At 40.8% G+C, this 22,966-nt stretch overlaps 1 protein-coding gene across 2 annotated transcripts in view; it reads left to right on the top strand.

Moving 5' to 3' along the window:
* Positions 1-22,966, top strand: part of PAPSS2 (3'-phosphoadenosine 5'-phosphosulfate synthase 2) — a 69,375-nt gene that overhangs the window by 37,279 nt on the left and 9,130 nt on the right. Inside the window, exons 2-9 of one of the 2 annotated variants that reach the window (XM_019738771.2) lie at positions 3,503-3,620; positions 7,090-7,325; positions 8,076-8,214; positions 8,744-8,862; positions 8,996-9,109; positions 10,654-10,765; positions 15,701-15,715; positions 20,134-20,339. In XM_019738771.2, the coding sequence (XP_019594330.1) occupies positions 3,503-3,620; positions 7,090-7,325; positions 8,076-8,214; positions 8,744-8,862; positions 8,996-9,109; positions 10,654-10,765; positions 15,701-15,715; positions 20,134-20,339 (1,059 nt within the window). The remainder of the gene's footprint in view (positions 1-3,502; positions 3,621-7,089; positions 7,326-8,075; positions 8,215-8,743; positions 8,863-8,995; positions 9,110-10,653; positions 10,766-15,700; positions 15,716-20,133; positions 20,340-22,966) is intronic. The other variant, XM_019738780.2, reaches the window with a different exon arrangement.

Below are 22,966 nucleotides of genomic sequence, written 5' to 3'. Positions count from 1 at the left end.
ATATATATATATATTTGTATAAGACTTCTTCAACTCAGCATGTTTTCATTTACTGTGTTTCTCTGAAAATAAGACATAGCTAGACAATCAGCTCTAATGTGTCTTTTGGAGCAAATATTAATATAAGACCCGGTCTTATATTATTTAAGACCAGTTCTTATATTACAGTAAAATAAGACTGGGTATTATATTATATTATATTATATTATATTATATTATATTATAGACCTGGTCTTATAGTAAAATAAGACCGGGCCTTATATTCATTTTTGCTCCAAAAGACGCATTAGAGCTGATTGTCCGGCTAGGTCTTATTTTGGGAGAAACATGGTATTGTCATCCATGTTGCATGTATCACTAGTCCATTCCTTTTTTTTGCTGAGTAGTATTCCATTATATAAGTACTCTACAGTTTGGGGGTTTGGGGGACACATTGGTGTAGATTTTATTTATTTGTTTGTTTTTTAATCTATTTTCCTTTGATGAACACTTGGTTGTTTCTACTTTTTATCCAAATGAAGTTGCTAAAACTATTCTTGCACAAGTCTTTTTGTAGATACATGTTTTCATTTCTCTTAAGTAAATGTGTATGAATGCAATTGCTGAGTCATAGGGCTGGTGAACATTTAGTTTGATAAGAAACTGCCAGGTTTTTTCCTGAGCTGGTTGGACTATTTTACACCTTCACTGTAAGCATATGAGAGCACTTGCTGCCATTAGATGTTAACAGTAGCATCTCATTTTGGTTTTAATTTGCATTTCTTTCATGACTGATAACATTAAGCGCTTCTTCACATCCTCACTGGTCATTTTTGTGTCTTGCTTTGTGAAGTGATTGTTCAAATCTTTTGCCCATTTTTAAAGCCTGGGTTGTCTTATTATTGAGTAGCAGGTGTACTTACATATCTTCATAGAGTATACAGATGTATGTATGAGACCCCCCCTCCTTCGCGGAGTGGGGCCCCCAGTTACTTGATCTTTTTGGCTTAATTTCCCCCCAAAATGATGCCAGGAGTTCAGCTTTGTTTAGTACAGTACTATATTCTCAGTGCCTATGATGGCCCCTGGCACAAGCTTTTCTAAAAGAAAGGGTAATTGAGCCATATGCTGGCCAGAAAAAGGACCGGGTCCTGGGACATACAGCCTAAGCCACCAGGAGCAGGCCTAGGTGGAGAAAGCCAACATGTCTGCTGTCCTGGGATTGACAGGGCTCTTTTATACAGTGGGTTTGGGGAAGAAAGATATAGATTGTTTTGAAAGAATTTACTTTGGCTATAGATGAGGGAGGTGGGAAAGGGTGAAGTAGGGCAGTTCTAGGATAGATGGATAGTCCATAAGGAAGGAAGATTTCCTACTTCTTTATTGGTTGTGGTCAACAGTCTGGAAAGTTTATGCAGAAGCAGGAAGTGGTGGCACCTGGTGGTTGGTGTTTTTTTTTTAATTTTTTTATAGTCACCTGGAACTTGATTTAAAGTTTCAACATATATTCAGGATGTAAGAAGTCTTTGGTAGTTTTGGCCCGTTGCTCTTAACTGATTAACCGCTTACCAGCTTCCTCCCACCCTCTAGCCTGCTATTATTTGATTTAGGACATCTCAGAATTTTTTTTTTCCTTGTCAGAACTCATTTACATAAACTTTCTACTGAAAGAATCAATGAATGAATGAACAGATAAACTGACTTTTGGCCCTGATATCCAAACTCATTGTTCTTGAATGTAATGGCAGTGATTAACAAGGAAACAGAAAAATAAATTGTTACCCTTGAGCTATAAAGTATGCTTGGCACAAAAGACTCAGGATACGCATGGGGATTTGATCACCGGAGGAACTACTGCTAGACTGTCTCAGGAACTAGCTTAATTTGTCCCTGTTTATGAACTCGCTAGAGGAAACCACCACTGCTAACTTGCTGCGTTCTGAGACTATATCCCTACCTCCTCCGAGTCTCGGGTAGTCACCAGGGTTGCTTGATGGGTGACCAAAGCATCTAACTGTGGAGAGTTTTAGATAACCCAGATGCTCCCAGCTTTCAACATGTGCCTCTTGGTTCCCTTTGACACTGCCCATTGCCTCCCTACTGGCCCCTTTGCTGGGCTCTATGCCTCACTAGCAGGCCTGCCCCCAACAAAGTGCACTGCCTTTCGGAGCACCCAACGGCCAGCAGGGGCTCCTTCCCCCTAGGTCTTGAAGCTATTTCCTGGTCTAATCCAGCTGGCTCCAGCCTTTCCTGTTGGGGTGTACACTAAGAAATCATTGTCAGCATCCACATTTGTAGAGAACATTGCCATTTATAGAGAACGTTCATATCTCATGTAAGCCTCTGAACAGTCCTACTTGTATCCCCCCATTTTTCCCCCAAAGGAGGTGGCATAAACAGGGGATTTCATTTGCTCCAAAATACAAAAGTTGCCCAGAGTTTTCTAAGATTCTCTGGGTCTTGCTCAAAGAATATTAGTGTTTTCTTAGCTCTGGTGGGCGTACATGAGTGGTGCTTAAAAGACTCCATAGATTTTTACAGTTCAGCAACTTGGACAACATCTGTTGCTGGAAATTCAATTACTATAGCAAAAACATATATGGGTAGTTCCCAACCTTTTTATTTAAACACCATTATGGGCTCCCTCTGCCCCACTCCCTTGGATTACATATCATTAAAAAAAAATGTCCCGAATATATGGTGATGGAAGAACTGACTCTGGGTGATGAACATACAATGGGATTTATAGATGATGTAATACAAAATTGTACACCTGAAATCTATGTAATTTTACTAACAATTGTCACCCCAATAAATTTAATTAAAAAAAAAAAAAAATGTCCACCAAAAACTATTTATTGGCTCAGTTTACCTTTTTTTAATGGTCATCAGACATGTACCTTCCAGTCAGAATTTAGGATCAGGATCAAATCGCCTGTGCCATCAACTGGGCTGATTTTATTACAGCCAAAATAAAAACATCTGAAATTTGAATTAATTTCCAAGGCGAATAACTGAAAAAGTTGCCCTATGCACCATATTGCCTGATGTCTGGGTGTGAGTGAGAGGGATATTACTTACTTCAACCCTTTACTCCATGCTCTGGGCCTCTCCCTGGCTCTAGAGTGTGGCTCAACCAGCCTCATTCTAATACATACTCAGCGCCTGGAGTATTTGGGTCATTTTCGGTTCATGCCCATGTGGTTTGGGGAGAACATGTATTTATAGGAACAAAGATATTCCCATTACCTAAAGGTGCACATTTTGAAATGTCATGGATGCAGAACTTTTACACTGTATCAATAATCGTTTCATTCAAATTGTACTTTCAAAGAGTCATGATGGGTATTCTAAAGGCTGTCTGTATCTAAATTAGTAGAATGAATTAATGTTACTCTGTGTGCCAATTATAAAAGAGGAGTTTCAGTGAGGGAAGACTGTTAATGTAATCTGTTATTTTGTTATATTTATACATACTGTATTTATTGTCCTGTTATATATTGTGCTTGATCTTTTGTCGTAGGAGAGCCAGCAGAAATCCACCAATGTGGTGTATCAGGCCCACCACGTGAGCAGGAGTAAGAGAGGGCAGGTAGTTGGAACCAGGGCCGGATTCCGAGGCTGTACCGTGTGGCTCACAGGTATGCTCTGTTGAGAGGTATATATTTTTTTAAATTGAAAATTCATGGGTGACACACAATTTTAAAGAAATTAGGGTGACGTGTTACACACGTTACGTGTTTATTTTAACATTAGAAGGAGGCTGAGAACTGCCTGGGTTTTTGTCCTAACTCTACCATGAGTGACAAGTAGGACCTCGATCAACTCAGGGAATGTGTCTTGTTCTTAGCTTTCTCCTCTTTGGTAGGAAAAGATGGGACAAGCTGGCGACTTTCCATTCCCTTTTAGCTCTGAAGAATTCCATAATTCCAACTTTTGTGCCTGAACACGTTTACGGGCAGTTAACGAAGAATGGGGCTTTCCTAATTTGAGAGCAAGCATTTGGCTGTCCACTAACATTTTTGATGTTTAGAGATATTCTTTATTGTTTTCTGATATTTTAACATTCTGGGAGACTATTTCACATAGTGTAAAAAAAAAAAAAAAACACCCACGATTAAACTCTGTGCAAGAAGGCAAATTGGTGATTTCTATTTAGCTGAGGATTGCCCTCTGTATATAGAAATAACTCACTCCCACTGAGGTAACCAAATGAATCTCTCCTTTCTTGCATTTTTATAGCCACAGAATGTCAAAGCTAAGGATTAGTGACAGAAGTGGAATTAGTCCTGGGCTGTCACCTTATACTCTGAGTGCAAGGTAGAGGAGGTTGATTCCTGAATATAAGTTGAATGTAAGTCTGACAGAGCCTGGACTCAAAAGGAAAAACCAAATTCATTTTATAGACATAATATTTCAAATAAAGGTGTGCCCAAATGCAAAGATATGTTTGTCCATGTTATGAAATCAACTTATGTGTTATTATCTTTACAAATGCTGATGTATTCTTACCTGAAGATAATTCTAAAGAATATGGCAGGCAGATACCTGCCTTGCATCTTTTCTTGCTATTCTGAGTCTTTCCCCTTCCTGTCTAAATCAGCCTTATTCTTCTTTATCTAGTTTTCTATTCCCCCTAGAGCCTGTGGCACTTGCCTTCGTTTCCCTGGTTTCATTCATCCCTCATATAACTTTTTCCAGCTTCCGGACTGAGGATAGACAGTGGGCAAGGAGCCTGCTCTGTTCCAAAAGGCAGTATTCACCTGTCGTGATTCCTGAAATCTTTTCCCAACTCCCTCTGAGAGACATGATAGGCAGCAGTAGATAAAACACAGCTCTGTTCCAGATGTTTCTCTCTTGTTACGTGCTTGTTTTCATGAGATGTTTGTCTTCATGCATTTGCCCAACTTTTGAATTGGGACATATACACAGTCTATTTTTTGTAATGTGGAACACCTTGAAAAATGTAAGAGAACTGGTAGAAGAGGGAAAAGAAATCTAAAGAGTATACTTCCCCTATCTTTCCTCACTCTTAAAAATATAATCTTTCCCTACTATATATTTTTTTCTACTATTATGGAGGTAAGCTATTGAGCAGGCCGACCAGAAGAAACCAGATACTTCTAATCCAGACACTTGGATTTGAGCCCCAGCTCCACCTACATTAACTGTGGGACGTTGGACAAGCAAATTAACCTCTCTAAGGGGTAAATATAGTACCTGCCTCATAGAGGTGTAGGTAGAACTAAATGAAATAAAGTCGATACGCACTTAACACAGTGCCTAGTCCACAGTGCATCTCTTGATAAATATAATTAGTATTACTCCAATGTATTAAAATAAATATACCAACAATCTATTTTAATACAGTACTATGATTCAGTTCTTAGTTTCCTGAGAGTTGAAACAAAATCAAAGGAAATTTCTATTATTTCTGTCATTTTCTGATGGGGAGAGAACATACCAGAGATTTTTAGGAGTACATTTCTCCCACCCCACAACCAGACAGAAATTTTAATTTGCAATGAATTACATAATAAACAAAGTTATATAATAGAAAATGTCTTCAACAGTGGTTTTACAGAGATTGTCAAGACATTCTTCACGTAGTCATTTCTTCTAATGATCCTGTGTGAAGGTCAGGGGCATGACTTTAAAACATAACTAAAATATGGAAAGTATTTGCTTACCTTTCATATATCACCCTTCTTTCCAAGTCTCCTTTTCTTTCTGTCCTTCATCCCTGCTTTTCTCATTTTTCCATCCTTTTGCCTGCTGTCTTTTCTGTAGTAACCTCTTGACCTTCTTTTCTTTTCCTCTAACTTTTCCTCTTTCTCTCCCGGATGTTGTCTGACAGTGGCTTCTTCAGTTCAGAGATCTTTAGGACGACTGAATTTTTAGAGTGCTACTTTTCCAGCGTAGTTCAGATTTTGAGCTCTTAAGTAATTTTGGCAGATTGCATTTTTTTTTTTTTTTAATTTTGTTGGGGAATATTAGGAGGCAGTGTGTTTCTCCAGGGCCCGTCAGCTCCAAGTAGTTGTCCTTCAATCTAGTCATGGGGGGCACAGCTCAGCTCCAAGTCTAGTCGCCATTTTCAATCTTGAGTTACAGGGGTCAAAGCCCACCATCCCATGTGGGAATCAAACCGGTAACCTTGTTGTTGAGAGCTCGTGCTCTAACCAACTGAGCCATCTGGCTACCCCTCCGGAAGCTCAGCAGCAGCTCATGGTCTTCAATCTAGTTGTGGAGGGCGCAGCTCACTGGGCCATGTGGGAATCGAACTGGCAGCCCTGTTGTTCAGAGCTCGCTCTCTAACCAACTGAGCCATCCGGTTGCCCAGCAGGTTGCATTTCTTTCCTTTCTGCTTATGTTCTCCCTCATATAGAAATCATAAAGTGTGTTTGTAACCATTGTGCTTTGAAACCATGATAAAAGGCGCATGGTAACTCCATTCTATAAACTCTCCAAACATCTAAGAGTGTACGGCAATTCTCAATATATCCACAGCCAGCTCAGGGTGCTTTTCTGTCTTCATGTTTTGAGAGTCATTCTGGAAAAGTCTTAAAAACAGAAGGACAGTATAGGGGCTCTGTTGTCAGATGGTTGTTTAGTGGCACCCACAAAGGAGGTGGTTCTCCCAGTCTTCAAGGGCTGGCTGTTCCATCCACTATAGCTGGTTGCTGTCACAAGGGGATATGAGAACACTGTCACGAGATCTTCTTTTTTATTTTCAAGAAAAGCCAAAATCTGGATTTGTATGTGCAGCTTTCTAATCTTTAAAACACTCTGCAGGCAAACAGGACACACCAAGGACCCTCAAGCTCTCCCCATTTATGAGCCTCCCTTGCTTTGAAAGGCTATAGTCCTAATAAGGGACAAATGGTTATTTCAAGATTTGAAAGAAATGCTAGTACTTGACTTATGGTAAACTATGCTTTCTCTAGATTTCAAGGGTTTTGATTTGAGGTCAATGAAATGATTGTAACAAGGGTTTCATTACACTTAAATTAGGTAAAAATTAGGATGAGATCACACTCAGGATTAAGTTCCGTTTTGTCATCTGAAACAATCAAGGACGATGCCCTGTCTGGTCTTGCCTGTTCTGAACAGGTCTCTCCGGTGCTGGGAAAACAACGATAAGTTTTGCTCTGGAAGAGTACCTTGTCTCCCACGCCATCCCTTGCTACTCCCTCGATGGGGACAACGTCCGTCATGGCCTTAACAAAAACCTTGGATTTTCCCCTGGAGACAGGGAAGAAAATATCCGCCGGATTGCCGAGGTGGCCAGGCTGTTTGCTGACGCTGGTCTGGTCTGCATCACCAGCTTCATTTCTCCTTTCGCAAAGGTAAGCTGGTTTGGCACTGCACAGTGCCCACACCCAGCGCCAGTGCTCTCCAACTGCCGGGGAAAAGGAGTCGGGTGGAGGGGAGGGCGCGAAGGAATGTTAAACTTTCAGTTTCCCCCACTGTTTCTCCCTCCCCTCCCTTGCTCCCTCATTTGCTCTATTTAATAGTGGTTATATAAAGAGTGTCCCTTCATTTCCAGATGCCAGGGCACCAGTCGACATAAACCCTTCCATGTTCACAATGGTATGGTACACTTGGTCAGAGCTGAAAGGAAGAAAAAGTAAAACTCTAAAGCTCTGAAATTTCGTTTCTCAAAAAAGTCAGAATACTTAGCTCTTTAAAACAAAACAAAACAAAGAGCAGTTCATTGCCAAAGCATCAGGTTAGGTGTTTAAATGTTGAAATCACCAAAGTGGAGTGTCACTCTTCTTATTTGAAATTTCTGTGAGCTGCAAGTCAGACGCTCTGTGCTTTGAACACATCCCCTGGATGAAATGCTCCCATCTTTCCAGCCCTGAACTTCAGCAGATACTCTTTTCTGTGGTTATTCTCTGAAAGTCCTTGAGAGAGAGCTGTGTTTACTACAGCGAAATTTCTGGACTTGCTCTGAAGAACGACTTTCCTGCCACCTCTGCAGGGCACAAACCCCAGGGTTATCTTCAGGTGATGGAATACTAGAGCACACGTTTTGTGATGAAGAATTTCATTGTGAAATCTCTTCTTATGTTCTTAAATATAATTTTTTCCAGGATCGCGAGAATGCCCGCAAAATCCATGAAACAGCTGGACTACCGTTCTTTGAAATATTTGTAGATGCACCTCTAAACATTTGTGAAAGCAGAGATGTAAAAGGCCTCTACAAACGGGCCCGAGCTGGGGAGATCAAAGGTAGGAGAACCAGCTCAGTGTCACCTAGGCCACCAATCCTTCCTGTCTGTCTCCAGAAACCTGTTGAAAGTTTCAAAACCTATTTTCCAAAATTGCATATCTAATTGTAATATATTCAATATGTCCATGGGTTTATTAAAATGTGGGCTTCTATTTTTCAAGAACTGTCATCTCAGCCATAAGCAATAAAGTTCAGGGAACTGAAATGGGTAAGTGTGTGTGAGTGTGTTTGTAGGAGAACCGTTTCTGGGTTTTCCATCTTCTTGTCTTCTTTCTATTCTAATCAGCTACAGGCAGCTTAGATTAAGCTAGCCAGATTTTGTAGATAATTTGGACTTTCTATACTGAAAACACAGCTGTATATTTTCTCAAGTACAGCTAGAGGTCAGAGATGGCTGTTTGACCTTTTCCATTGTAATCTGAATTCTCAGTTTAACGCATTATTCCAACATATGCGTTTGTTATGCTTTATTGATTAAAAAGATGGTTCTGTTGGTGCAGATGTGATTTTCTCCTTTCTGCCTTCCAGGATTTACAGGCATTGACTCTGATTATGAGAACCCTGAAACGCCTGAGCTTGTGCTTAAAACCAACGTGTCCTCCGTAAGTGACTGTGTCCAGCAGGTAGTGGAACTTCTGCAAGAGCAGGTGGGTAGACTGGTTTGTCTTTTTTAAAACTATTATTATTTAATTTAATAAGATCATGAAGCATCATCTGTTTACTAAAGCATTCTTTTTATAATTTTCATTTTCAATTGTCACCAATTCGGCTTCATTTCAGAACATTGTACCCCATACTACAATCAAAGACATCCACGAGCTCTTTGTGCCAGAAAACAAACTGGACCAAGTCCGAGCTGAGGCCAAGGCTGTCCCTTCATTATCAATTACCAAGGTAAGAAGGTGCAGACTGGCCAAAGGGGAATGAGGCTTAATATGAGTCATTATTATCCATTTACAATTACTCTTAACAATAAGGAAGTTATGACTAAGGGAAATACAATCTCCATAAAGAAAATCCCTTCATTCTGCCAATGTTTTTTTTTTCACCTCTTCTCCAAGGAAATCTGTCTTATCACAGGGCAGCTGATGACTGCCGCATACAGAGGCAAACCGGGAAGGTAACTTCTATATTTGCATAAGACAATTTTACATAATTGTCTTCATACCTTCGGTCATGCCAAAGTGCAGGCAATAGGCAGTAATACTTTGTTGGCAGCTGCTGAGAAAATAGTTTGTCCAGAATACAAGTGCTTCTTGGGCAATCAAGAAGGAATTTAAAGGAAACAAAAAACAACCTTGAATTAAAGTGATATGAATGCCTCATTCTTTTTCTACTCTGCAAATCCTACTCTTTCTTCATTGGACAGTCCAGTCTGAAGAGAGGGAGACCCCTTTAGTTGTCTTTATTTTTCTGCCTGGAATATATCAAACGCAACCCCAGCAAACTGCTCTGCACATGCTTTGGCCTTTTTATGAATCAGTGTTAGTTGGTCCATAGAAGATGACCATGTTTTCATGGATATCTTTTTGTTACCTTGGACACTTTTATAAAAGGCAGAGTAAATTGGGAACCTGCTTCAGCTCATGAAGACTCCATACTCTAATAAGTCATGACAAATTTATAAACAGAACCCCTGACTCTACAAAATAAATTCGAAGGCTCCAATGCTCCAGGCAGATTAGAAACGTAATTATAATTCAGTGTGGAATTATAGCCCCAGTAACAAAATGGGCTCCGTGGTACAAAAAACTGAAACAAAAACAAAACTTCAGAAAATCAAATGATTAATTTTTTTTTTTTTTTGGTCCTAACAGTAACAAGAAAGGTTTCAGAGCTGTGGTCCAGCAGATGGGTTTTCAACAATGAATAGGAACTTTCAGATGGGGTGGGGGGAGGATAGGCCTAAAACCACAGGTGTGTTTAGACTACACTTTGTCAGTCACTGTTGGTGAATAGGCCCCAAAGTGGGGAGTCAGAAGAGGTGGAAGTCCTTATGAGAGTCCCCAGGGCTAGAGCTTGAAGGGCTTTCAATATCATGCTAAGAATTTTGGACTTTTAGAGTCAATGGTAGCCCAATTCGGTCAAGTAAATAGTACATTTGGTGAAAAAAATATAGCCAAACCAGAATTCTTGTGGAAAAAAGAATAAACAGTGAATATTCAACACACTCGTACACTGTAAGGATAGATACAGCCTAAAGTGTTCAAATAAATCATCTCAATTTGACACCTTTTCACCACTCCCCTGTAGGGAAGTTCTAGACTCAAACCTATCTGGCCCAAGTTCATGGGTCAGCGTAACATATGGGAACACTAAAAACATAAAAGGTTCTGCCTTCATTCTCCTGTCAACTGAATAAGAAAGAAATGCCCTGGGGCCAGATGGCTGAAAACCAGAGCTTATGGAAATGTTCACCTGCTTTTCCTGTTTTGCAGCTGGATCTTCAGTGGGTCCAAGTTTTGAGTGAAGGCTGGGCCACTCCCCTCAAAGGTTTTATGCGAGAGAAGGAGTATTTGCAGGTTGTACACTTTGGCACCCTGCTGGATGGTATGGTTTTTCTGTTTGTTTGTTTGTTTCTTACTCATTATTAAAGAAAAACAAAAATCTTTCTCAGACTCTTCACAGGAACAGGAAATGTTAATCCTTGGTTTGTAAATCATACTGTGAAAATATTTAGATCGCTTATGGTGTGTCCAGTTTTACTGTGTTTCCTGGAAAATAAGACCTAGCCGGACCATCATATAATATAATATAATAGAATACAATATAATATAATACCGGCTATTATATTATATTATATTATATTATATTATATTATAGTACATTACATTATATTACATTATATTATATAAGACCCACTCTTACATTATGTTAAAATAAGAACCGGTCTTATATTAATTTTTGCTCCAAAAGATGCATCCAAAAGGTGATGGTCTGGCTAGGTCTTGTTTTCGGGGAACGCGGTATTATGTATAAGCTTCCATTTTAAGGACTTTTCTGGTCATCCTGAAAGGATTATTGATTGTTTAAAACCAAGGAATTGAAAAATGAAAGTTTTACTTTCACACAAAGCCAAGAGAAGGTTTAGTCTGTTTCACCTCCACCTGCCCTTTGTTGGTCTGGTATTCAGAAAGCAGGCAACAGTCAGAAGCACTGCTGCCAGCTGCCAAGACCACCGTGGGGCAACTAGGATGAACTCAGCACATGCTGCTGGCTTGCAGGCACCACCTGTCCTCCAGGTTGCTCTGTTATTGCCCTGGCTTATTAGAATATGGAGTCTTCATGAGCTGAAGCATTATTGCAGCAGCTGCTGTCCTCGGTGGATGCTAACAAATGACTAGTCATGCCTATACATGAAATACATTAGGATAGCTTCATCCACTCTACTCTAACAAGGAGCATTAACGCAGCTTTCTGGGCACAAGCTGAATGGCTTTTAGAGAATTGATCCGGTCAAGGTCGGAAGCATGTGTTATTCGGAAAACTTCTGGACCCTTCTAGGATCATTTCCTTTCCAGAACTGCCTGAGCTTGTCCAAGGGAACTTGTCTGTTTCAAGACCTTGGGGGAATGGCTGATAAGTGGGAAGGGTGGTGGAAGAGTCACACTGGATTCATAACACTGAGCAGGGCTCCAAACCGTTTAGAAAGAAAAATCAAATCAGATGTTCTTTCTTGGGAATGATGTTCATGCTCTGGGCTTGTGTCTCTGCTTGGGGAATGAGGCATGAAGCCCAAATCAGAGTTCAGAAAAGACTTTGGTCAAAATAGGCCCTCTCCCCTTATTCCTCTTTATCAGCCATGACTGATAATGCCCCACAACCTGAGGCCTTCATTTCTCAGATTAGATAACATTTCAAAAAACACTTGATTTACTTCTAGCTTGCCTTAATAATAGTCATGCTTTTATCTGTACAGCACGTCTCTGTTTTCAAAGCATTTTCTCAGGCATTATTTCATTTGATCCTCACGAAAGCCCTAGAAGACAGGAAAGTATTTTTATCCCACTTTACAGATAAGGAAACTGACTTCAGGTTAAGTGCTTTGCTCAAGTTCATACCATTGGGGTCCCGTACTAGAGGGGTCCCGTACTAGAGACCAGACTCTCCTGACTTCTGGCCCAGTGCTCTTTCCAGACCAAGCTGCTCTCCTGATGTCCTTTTCGATGGAAGTGAATAGGCCAGGTTGTTTGTGCAAGAAAGGCTCACATTTACCTTGATGTCTTCATTTTGACACATGCCGAACACAGGCTGCATCAAGTAAATGTCTTGAACAAGAGGTTGACCGTGAGCATCCAAACCAGAGCTGTGGCCAGAAGAAAAGCAAGCTACATTGAAAGTGAGGAATTTATTCCAGACACAGTGCTGTAACCTTTTACTGGTGTTTGTTCCTTAAGGGAAAATACCAGGGTGGTGGTTGTGGTTGCAGAGGTCAATGTTAATAGAAACCAAGGGTTCTTAACTTGGGGTCTAGGACTTCTGGGCATGGGGACCAAAAAAAAAAAAAATCCTAGCGTAGGTAAAATAGTTTGTGTTTAAGAAGGGGAGAGAAAAGGGTCATTTTCCAGGGTTAAGAGTTCATAGGTTTTGATCAATTCTTAAAGGAGTCTATGATCTGAAAAGATGAACAGCTAATGTAGATAATCCATCCGGTGAATTTAAGAAAAATCTCACTCCCTCTTGCACCATTTCCATTTCATTTTATGGTGTTCTTCAATTTGCAAAACACGCTGCTGTCCTTTAGCTTATTTGGGTCTCACTACCATGAAGTGGGTGATGTACTTACTTATTATTGCTCCCTCTTTCCATATGATCCAGGTATTTTCCCCCCACAAGCCCACCAATCTGGGGATATGAATGAGGTGACTTTCCCATTAATACTTGAATCCCACTAGTTTCCAACCCCTACCTGCTCATACACAAAGGTCTGTGGGAATTTCCAAGGGGTGTATCCTATGTTCCCGAGTCAGGCCCATAGCCACACACCACGTGCCATGTGGGTTTGTGTGTCTCTGCAGCCATTCATTCATTCCTGCCTCTAAAGTCCTTGTACCCACAGGGCTGTGGGTACAGGGCTTCCCTTTCTCAAGTGGGAAGGAGAATGTGCCCTTCCTCTGTGTTCACTTCAGTTGAGGACTCTGAGCAGGTTGCTTGAGTCCCCGTATTAGACAGTTGAGTGAAACAACTCTTGTAAGCTGTGCACATCCGTTTATTCTCCTGTGGCGGGCAGTGTAGCTATGTGGTGGGGCATGGGGTGTCAAGACCAGACGTCATGCTGTCTCCATAAACATTACCCCCTTCCAACCTGTAGGGCCTGTTTCCGGGACTCTCTGCAAAGGCTCCTTTAGCCCTGTGGGGGATTCTCTGCTAGCTCCACCACCTACCCCTGCAACCGGAGTCCACTGGCCATGCGTGTTATGACTACATCACCCCGACTGTAGTCAGGGTTTAAGACTCTCACCCTCCAGAAGCCTCCCAACTCCTATGGAAATCAATTAGTAAAAATGGATACCAGGGATAAACTGTGCTGCCCACTTCTACCTCAGTAGAGACAGAATACATAGTGGATAAGATGTAAGCTGTGGGGCCAAACTGTCTGTGTTCGGAGGCCAGTGGTTAGCTACGAACCTGGGGAAACTATTTAAACAGCCTGGGCGTCAGTTCCCTCATCTGTAAAACAGGGATGTTAATAACAGTGCCTACCTCATTGGTGTGTTGAAAGTTGAAAAGAATATGTGGTCCAATAGTAAATGTTTTCTACAATAACAACCCCCAGTGCATACAATCAGAGGAAAGTGAAGCCTTGAAGAGGCTTAAAGTGCATCAGTTTGGAAGTAGCACAGATAAGATATTCATCAGCCAGCCAACAGATATTTATTGAGTAGCCTCATAAACCAGGGTTTGTTCTAGCTGTTGGCGATAGAGTGTTAATGAAGGCAGGTGTGAGCTCCCTAGGACAGGCAGTAGAGTTCATCTTCTGAAGCCTAGTCCGGGAGGTTCTTTCCACCACATGAGTGATTGTCGATTTTTTTTTTTCAAGCCAGATAACTCTTTATTTCAATGAAATCTGAGGCAATAGATACAGCAGAAGAAAACAGAACTAGTCCTGTAGAAGGGGTAGACACAGCCTCCCTCCCACCTGCACAGCAGCCCTCGGGGCATCTGGAGGAAGCCAGCTGACACACTGCCCTGTACCACAGCATGAGTCGCATGCACAGCCTGGTTTGATGGCTTGTGGTCTAAGTAGATAGAGTTAAATTCCCAAAAGTTATTATTTACATATCAGAAGATTGGCCACGGTATCATTCATATGGATATCATTTAATTTTAACCAATTCATGAAAGTTTGAGTCATCACCATTGAAAATTTGAAATAATTTCTGTAAACAAGTGCAAATTTCTTAATCTATAGGTAATATTGGTTTATTCTGACCATATCTCCTATAAATATTTTGTTGGCTTTAATTCTCTCAAAGGTTCACATTTCCCCCAAATTAAAAGAAAAACAAAAAACAAACTTATATCTCAGTCTATTCAGTCCAAAAGCAAAAGGAAAAAACAAAACAAAAGTCATTCTTTAGTCTTTCTGATAATTGTATAGTATGAGTTATTTGAAAACCTACTTTCATGTCAGTATTCTATCATTTTATTTCTCACTGGATATATAGTTTTGAGGTTGTCACACAGCCTCTATCATACATGTCACATCTAAATTTAAAAATGGAACTTCAAGTTTATGTTCTTCACTGATGGACCCCAAGTAGGGTCAGGACATGGCAGCCTTGTGAGACTTGATTATTTAAAGGTAAGTCTTCCGAGGCTCTGACTTTTCAAGACAGGGCTTGAGAGCTTTCTTTATATACCATCAGCATTTATTCAGCACTTAATGTGTTCTGACCATGGCTGTTGACATAGGATGTCACATTTAATATGGATAACACCGCTGTGAAGATGCCCCTATGAGGAAATAAGTATTGGAAAGATTAACTCACTTGAAGTCTAGATTCAAATCCAGGTTACCCAGGCCCGAGCGTTTGTGTTTGTTCTGCTGAGCATACTTTCGTGTCCTCTAAACATCTAGGATTTTCAGATGTTCTAGAGCAGTTTGCTTCTGTACCTTCTCCCAAAGCCTGGTTTGTAACTGTTTGCAGTAGTTAAACCACCACATATTTGCAAGAGACAACTTCTTTGTGAAGTTGAAGGGGCCACTGACATATGTTAAAATTATCTTTAAAACAAGATAATCATCTGAAATAATGCTTTTGGATTGTATTGAATAATATTCAATACAAATCTGGTCTCACCGGGTTTTTGCTATCATATAGTCTAAATTTTTTAAATTAGCAGTAGCAAAGAGCTCAGTAAATTTATATGTTGTATGTGTGAAGTTTCATAATAGGAATGTGTTCCTTGAGATTATTGCTTAAAGATTATCTTGGTGGAGAGCTGAAAATGTGTTTCTTACCTGTGTTTGTGTTTCTCTAGGCGTGGTCCTTCCTGGTATGTACTTTAACTTCCCAAGTAGTTAAATTATTATAAGTAGATAAATTATATGAACTAGAAATGGTTAAGAACCTAACTGAAAAAATCCAGATGAAATTACTACTAACAGTTCATGATCCAACCAGATTCTGTTATTCTAGAATAAGGCTACATTCTTCTGTTGACTGGAATCCAAATAACAGGACATTTCTGGGTCAGATTCAGCTGTGGTTCATAATGTTGCATTTGGCTGACAAAAGTAAACTCATTTCTAAATTGTTGTTGCACATTTTGTTCCTGAGATTTTAAAAGTTTATGATCCTCTGTGCCAATTACTTATACTGAGTGTTGGTCCTCACTTAATTTCATAAATCTGGAAATTATTTTTTTCTATTGCACGTATGAAACGTTTTTTAATTGCTGAAGGGTAAATCAATTTTAGATGCAATTTAAAGTGGATGCACCTGGTTGAATTGTGGATGATTATACTTCATTTGTTTGTGATATGTGATTATGCATGAATTTAATGTCAAGCTATCATGATTGATGGTAATAGAACTGGGAATAAACACACTTGCTGTGACTGTAAACTGTGCTGTATCAGAATGAAAAGGTAAAATACTGAAAATATCATTCATCTTTGGTATTGTTTTCATCATTGTTATTTTTCTTTTAAAATGCCTAGGTAAGCAATAAAAAGAAATTTAGGTTTTGTATAGAAACAGCCCCAAACAACCATAAGCAGATCTACAAGATTAAAACAAAAGTCTTGACAATGATTTAAAGCAAAAGCAAAGTTATTCAACTGAACATGAAGTTATGCGTTAGGCTAACCATGGCTTAAAAACAAACAAAAACAAAACCAAAAAAAACCCACAGTGCTCTTTTCCGAAATGAGATCTACTGCAATAAAATAACCAAGGTGGTTCCCAGCAGAGCTTACGCATATGATGGAACAAGGCTGAAGGCCCCAGTCAATGTGAAAAGCCGTGGAGGATGTTTCAGCACAGAGTTAAATTGTTGGATAAGTTTTTCTATTAGAAAAGTAGATAAAGATACTAGGGAAACCACAGTAAATCTGCTTACACCTGTATGGAGTTGTAGCTACAGGTCTATGAGCTCAGTTGGCCTTATTACTTCATAGAGCTCCTTTTCATAACCTCCCACAGGGTCGCTCCCGTACTTTGGCAATCTTGTCAGGGAGTGCTGGTCCCTCAGTTTGGATTTTTCACTCAAGGCCAAGATGAAGGTGGATCAGAGGCTACACAGGGCAGGGACCTAGTGGACTGAAGGAGGCGACTGCAACAGGAAAGTGGAGTATTCCTTGTATTTCAACCCAGAATAATGAAGGGAAGACACCACGGCACGCATAGCTAGGTTTCCTTCAGCCTCCTGCCCACCTTTTGTTTTGCATTTTGTTTTACTTTACTTTGGTCAAGTCCTCTTTATAAGCAGTGTTGTCAGCAATCCACAATCCGCAGAAAACATGATTTCTAACTAGATCATCAGTCTCCTTTGAAGGTGTTATTGCTAGCCTCACCTCCTTTTTCTCAATTAGACTATTTGGTGGGGTTAATTATCTTTCACCATAAACCTCCACTACAGTGGTACTTTGTAGCCTCTTCTCAGCAACTTAGGAAAATACATATTATTTATTATCTCAGTTTTCAAGTGAGGACACTGAGCACAGAGGTGAATGACACAGGTAGTCAGTGGGAAAACACCTGACTGTGAGTTGTTCTCAGCACAGGGCTTGGCCTGCTCTTATTGCCCGTGAACTTTGAAACCAAGGAGTTATTTGAATGCCCAAATCCAGTACTTCCTGTGCAGTTATCGTCCTGGGGCCTTATAAGGGTCCCTAGAACAGGTTACAAGATTTTATGATAGGATTTCTGTATTGCTGGCAGTTGCTGTCTATATCCTGTGACATTCTTTACGTTCTAGTAACTTTTGGAGAGTGTTTAAAAGATGCAAAGTGAGATGCCTGGAGATTTTGTTTTCCTAGCTACTAGAGGGAGTGTTTTTCCTCCAAAAAAACAGAACTAAAATCCTTAACTCTATCAGAGGCATTCTGAATGTTGGATTTTTAAATTTAGGTTTAAAAGACTTCAATAAGCTATGGTACGTTTCCTCAAATCCATAAGTAACTGCATTTTTTTCTTCTGGAGTTCAATGTTTTCTTCATTCACCTTCCTTTCATTTCCTCCTGAGTGTTGAACTTGGGAACTCCCTAAAAATCTCCTTAATATTCTTTAGTGTAATACACTTAAATATGTGCCCCATTTTCTTAACCTGTAAGTACAACTGAGAGACTGGTTATATTCTTTAGGATGTTAGGGCACCATTACCAAAGGCGGAAAACAACTGTGTAATTTCTTTTGCATTATCTGGCTCCATTAAGTAATTAGATGTTTACAGGGAGCCACACTGGATCCTTTTAAGCCCCAAACTAAAAAACACACACACAAAAAAACACAACTGCACCTTTTAACCATCTTATCTAGAAACATTTATAAAAATGTTCTTCTAAAAAAAACCAAATTCTTATTCACTCAAAAGAAAGAATATGTTAAACATAAGAAAACTCTAAAAAATGACTTCCTCATCATTAGTTATGCCACTTATTTAGCTGAGTTCTAATGTAAGGGTGGCCAGTGGGATGGTTGGCCCCTCACTAAGAGACACCCCATGACTGTATTTTCAGTTTCTGTATTAGTGAAGGTTCTCCAGAGAAACGATAGGGAGAGAAGGAAGGAGGGAGGGAGGGAGGGAGGGAAGGAGGGAGGGAGGGAGGGAGGGAAAGAGGGAGAGAGAGAGAGAGAGAGAGAGAGAGAGAGAGAGAGAGAGAGAGAGAGAGATTGATTTTAAGGAATTGATTCATGCAATTGTGAAGATTTGGCAAGTCCAAAATCTATAGGGTAGGTTGGCAGGCAGTCAACCCAGGGAAGACTTACAATTCAAGTCCAAAGGTGGTCTGCCAGCAGAATTCCTCCTCTTCCTGGGAGGTCAGTCTTTGTCTATTAAGGCCTTCAACTGATGAGGCCCACCACATCACGGAGGGCAATCTGCTTTACTCAGCATCTACTGACTTAAATGTTCATCTCATCTAAAAATACCTTCAGAGAAACGTTTGAAATCCAGAATAATGTTTGACCAAATATCTGGGTACTGTGGCCTAGCCAAGTTGACACACAAAACTGACCATCACAGTTTCTACGTCTCTTTTTAATTAGTTTTCCAGCCTCTTCCTTTATGGTCAAACTGTTATTTGACATTTCTTGCAGCTCAAAACATAAATTGTCTGAACACCACATTCCTGACCTTCCAATTCATTGTGTTGCACGCTAAGAAGCCAGAACAACCAGTTTACTTACATACCTTTTAAAGTAAGAGACTCAGCATAAAGGGGAGAGGTGCTCACTCTCTAAAGAAAGTACATGGGCTTTAGTAAATCAGCTTGATGTTGTTTTCACTCCACCATGGTTTTTGATGAATGGTTCTCAGTTGTAGTGGAGCTAGCGAGACTTGTGATTCTCAGGTAAGTTTTTTTCAAAAAAATTTAAAGGTGCTGTGCGTGGACCACAGTAAACAAACAACATCAGGAGTACTGCTTATTTAAGGTTCTGCTGGTTAATTTCCCCCCCCTTTCTTCTGCCTCCCCCCTCCAGTTCAAGCCATTGTTTCTCAGTCTAGTGTGTAGGACACAGCTCTCTGGCCCATGCTGGTATTATGAGCCTTGTGCTACCCCCATCTGAGGCATTCGGTCGCCAGTCGTCGGTTGACTGCTCACGGTGTCTCACGGCCGCTCTCCCCAGCTGCCGCCCACTCACGATGACTACCGGCCACTCACGATGACTGCCGGCCACTCACGCTGGCCACCGGCCATCCATGGTGGCACATGGTAGCCTACGGCTCTGCTGGTTAATATCAATTGTCTGATTTTGTTCCGTTCTTTTTCAATTCAGTGTGTTGGTAGTGCCACTAGAGCCTAAACAGATCATACGATTTCCAACATTGGAACAAGCTTCATTTCCAAGAAAGACTAGCGGTTTTTGTTTTGCCAACCTTTATTTTTATTTAATTGGGGGTTTAAAGACTTGAGGCTTCCTAGTGCATGGAAGTCAGGACCAAGCTTTAAAAAGGGAACCCAGAAGGGAGACACCTCCTTCTGGTCCCCCAAACTCCTGAAGCCACCTCCATGATTTGAAACCCAGCCTACTTTTCACAAATGCCCCATCTTCTGCTTTGAGAAGGCCCTAAAGGACTTCTCATCATAAACTCTAGAGAAACTGATGCAGCCAACACAACCCTGTGGATTTAGGGCTTCCTGCCTGTTGCAGGAAATGTCTGGAAGGGACACTGTGCACACTGATTCATCCTGATAGGTCAGGACACCTTGTGTCCCCTATTCATGCCCCATGTGGCTCTTTCTACAGATGGAGTGATCAACATGAGCATCCCTATCGTACTGCCTGTCTCTACGGATGACAAGTTGCGGCTGGAAGGATGCAGCAAGTTTGTCCTGACACATGGTGGACGGATGGTGGCTATCTTACAAGACCCCGAATTCTATGAACACAGAAAAAAGGAGCGTTGCTCCCGTGTGTGGGGGACAACATGTGCAAAACATCCCCATATCAAAGTAAGTTGCAAAACCTTTGGAGAGGCTTTCTTGGTCTCTTTCAACTCAGGGCAAAAATAATTCTTTTTTCATTCCTTCACAAAGGACTTAGAAAAACGGGGGGTTAGATGGAAGAATGCATTTCTCACGGAGGTTTTGCCTTGGGAGATCTTTGTAGAAAGGGGCAAAGGCACGTCTTTATTTCAAGGGCTGGTCTGAATGATCTCTTGTGTCCTTGGATCCTGTGATGTCTGGGTCCTTTAGCTAAATGGGAAACAGTTGGACCAAGTAGATAATTTAGTCTAGCATCAGGCGTAGCTGCAACTATGCACAAAACCCCAGCCAGACCTTGCAGCCCTGTCCAGCTTGAAAATTCACAAGGGAAGTCAGTTTCTTCAAACTGAATGGGTCCAACCAACCACTGGAAAAAGGCTCAGAGTTCATGCTCTGCGGCCAGGGAGGGGTAGCGGTCAATAACATCCTTTTAGTAAACAAAATCAGTATAGCTAGCGGCATAGTTTCCAGAGGGGAAGATATCACATTTTAATCAGTGGATATTTTTTGGTTTGAAAAATGTGTTCATCTGATTAGGCTCATTTCAAGTCTATCCTGCCTAAAGGCAAAACAGATTAAAACTCCTCGGATTCCTTCACGATTTCTAATTGTTTTCTTGATGGGGTGGGAGTGGAGGGTATTATGGAATTGCTAGATGTGGTTCATTTCCCATAAAGAAAAATATGTAACACTGAATGCAAAACCTGTCCCTCATCCAAGATTAGAGCATTAGAATTGAAATAAAAGAAGATGTAGACTGCTGATGTGACTTGTCTAATTCCCTAGATGGGATAACTAATTTTCAGAAAGTTCACAGGAATAGAGAGCCCAATGAAGCCCAGGAATCTCTAAAAAGTACATCTGCTCACTGGACCTCAGCTTCTTTATTTAAAAAAGGAAGGGTCCAGCGTCAAAATAACTCCAAGATCTTTCAGCCCTGAGACCCTGCAAAATGAACATTTAAATAAACCTGCCTGAATCTGCTGGGCAAATTTACATTTTGTTTTATTTTATTTGTCCCAGTTGTGAACTGTTGCAAGATAGGCAGGGCTTTTTCAAGGCCGCTGGTGGCAGCCTCTGATACAAGAGGTCAATTGGCAGCGAAGCTGCTTTTCATTTACTGGACCCAACCATCCACCCTGAAGATAAACATCTTTAATCTTAAAGCATATCCAGCTCAAAGTCATCTGAACAGTTTCTCTCCAACAGGCTGGCAGAGTGTCCTTGAAACTGCTGGACATAGGACTGAGAGCTATTTGAGGAATTGTGTTCTGGGCCTTAATCATGCCTGTTTCATTCTTTGCCTGATCATAATCATATAGGTTTGGGGCTTATCTTCACTCAGTGACCTCAATAAGAGTTGCTTTTCATCATGCAAGCTCAGATATGTCCATTCTTTGGGCCTAACATCCATGTATAAATGATTAGCACTAAAAAAGAATCCAAACAAACAAAATCTTAAGCAATTATTTCTTTTCATCTTGTCTTGCAACATGTGCTGGCATTTGGAGCTCAGAATTTCTTAGAGGCCAGAGAGAGTGTTGGGGTGACCTGTGGCCTTGACAACAGAGTCGGTGACTCTGTACTATTAGGTCCTTTTTGTATTTTCATGTGGCACTGGGAGTGACATTTGCATGGAAAATGGTCAAAATTACCAAGGAAATGGTCTGCTTCTGTTGCATAGTTCTGCACCGAAGTGACTTTGACCTTCCATTCCAGTCGTCCCAACCCTCTCTCTGGAGTCACTAACATGAAAGCATGTGACATGATCACATGTGAAATCATGAGAAGGAATGGGTGACACGTAAAACTAATGAGTGGAGGAGGACTGTTGCTTTTCATCCATGGCTCTCAAAGCTTTTCCAAACAGTAATTATTTCTCACAATGCTGTTGCGAAGTAACTAAGAATCATCACTCCCATTTTACAGATGTAGAAACAAAGAAAACAGAATATGACTTCCCTTTAGGTCTGCAGTGAAGACCACATGGTCAATTAAGTCAACAGAATCACCTGGGGAGCTTAAAAAATTAACCAAGACTGGATCCCACCCTCACAGATTTTAATTGTCTTGGGGTCAGTTCTGGATGTTGGGAGTTTAAAGTTCCCTGTGATGCTTATGTACTAGGAAGGGTGAGAACCACTGCATTGGATAATTATCCGGATCTCTATCTTGTATGGCTCCACCTGGACGTATCCTGTAAGCACCTCACACTCCACATGCACAACCTCTCCCCAGACCCATTCCCTTTCCTACGTCCCCGAGCCCATTGGACAGCTCCTCCATCTAAATCTTGGCCATGTCCAAAACCTGGATGTCCACCTTCTTTCTTCTCCTTTGTTCATTCATTCAATCAGCAAGTCCTGATGCTTCTGCCTTCTAGCTATTGCTTGAATTGATTCACTTCTTCTTGTGCCAAAACATTTCATTTCTTCCCTCTTGCCTTACTCCTCTGTGATCCTTTCTCCATCCTTCAGCTAGAGGGAAGTGTCCAAGCTTCATCTGGGAACTCTTTGTAAAGACATGAGCTCATCATAGCACTTCTCACCAGCACCACTCCACATGTTCTGTCCTCCAGTCATTCTCAGCAGGTC

Source organism: Rhinolophus sinicus, linkage group LG07, assembly GCF_036562045.2.
Source record: "Rhinolophus sinicus isolate RSC01 linkage group LG07, ASM3656204v1, whole genome shotgun sequence".
NCBI lineage: Eukaryota > Metazoa > Chordata > Mammalia > Chiroptera > Rhinolophidae > Rhinolophus > Rhinolophus sinicus.
The sequence above is the reverse complement of the archived record's forward strand: the minus strand, read 5'-3'. Positions and strand labels throughout refer to the sequence as shown.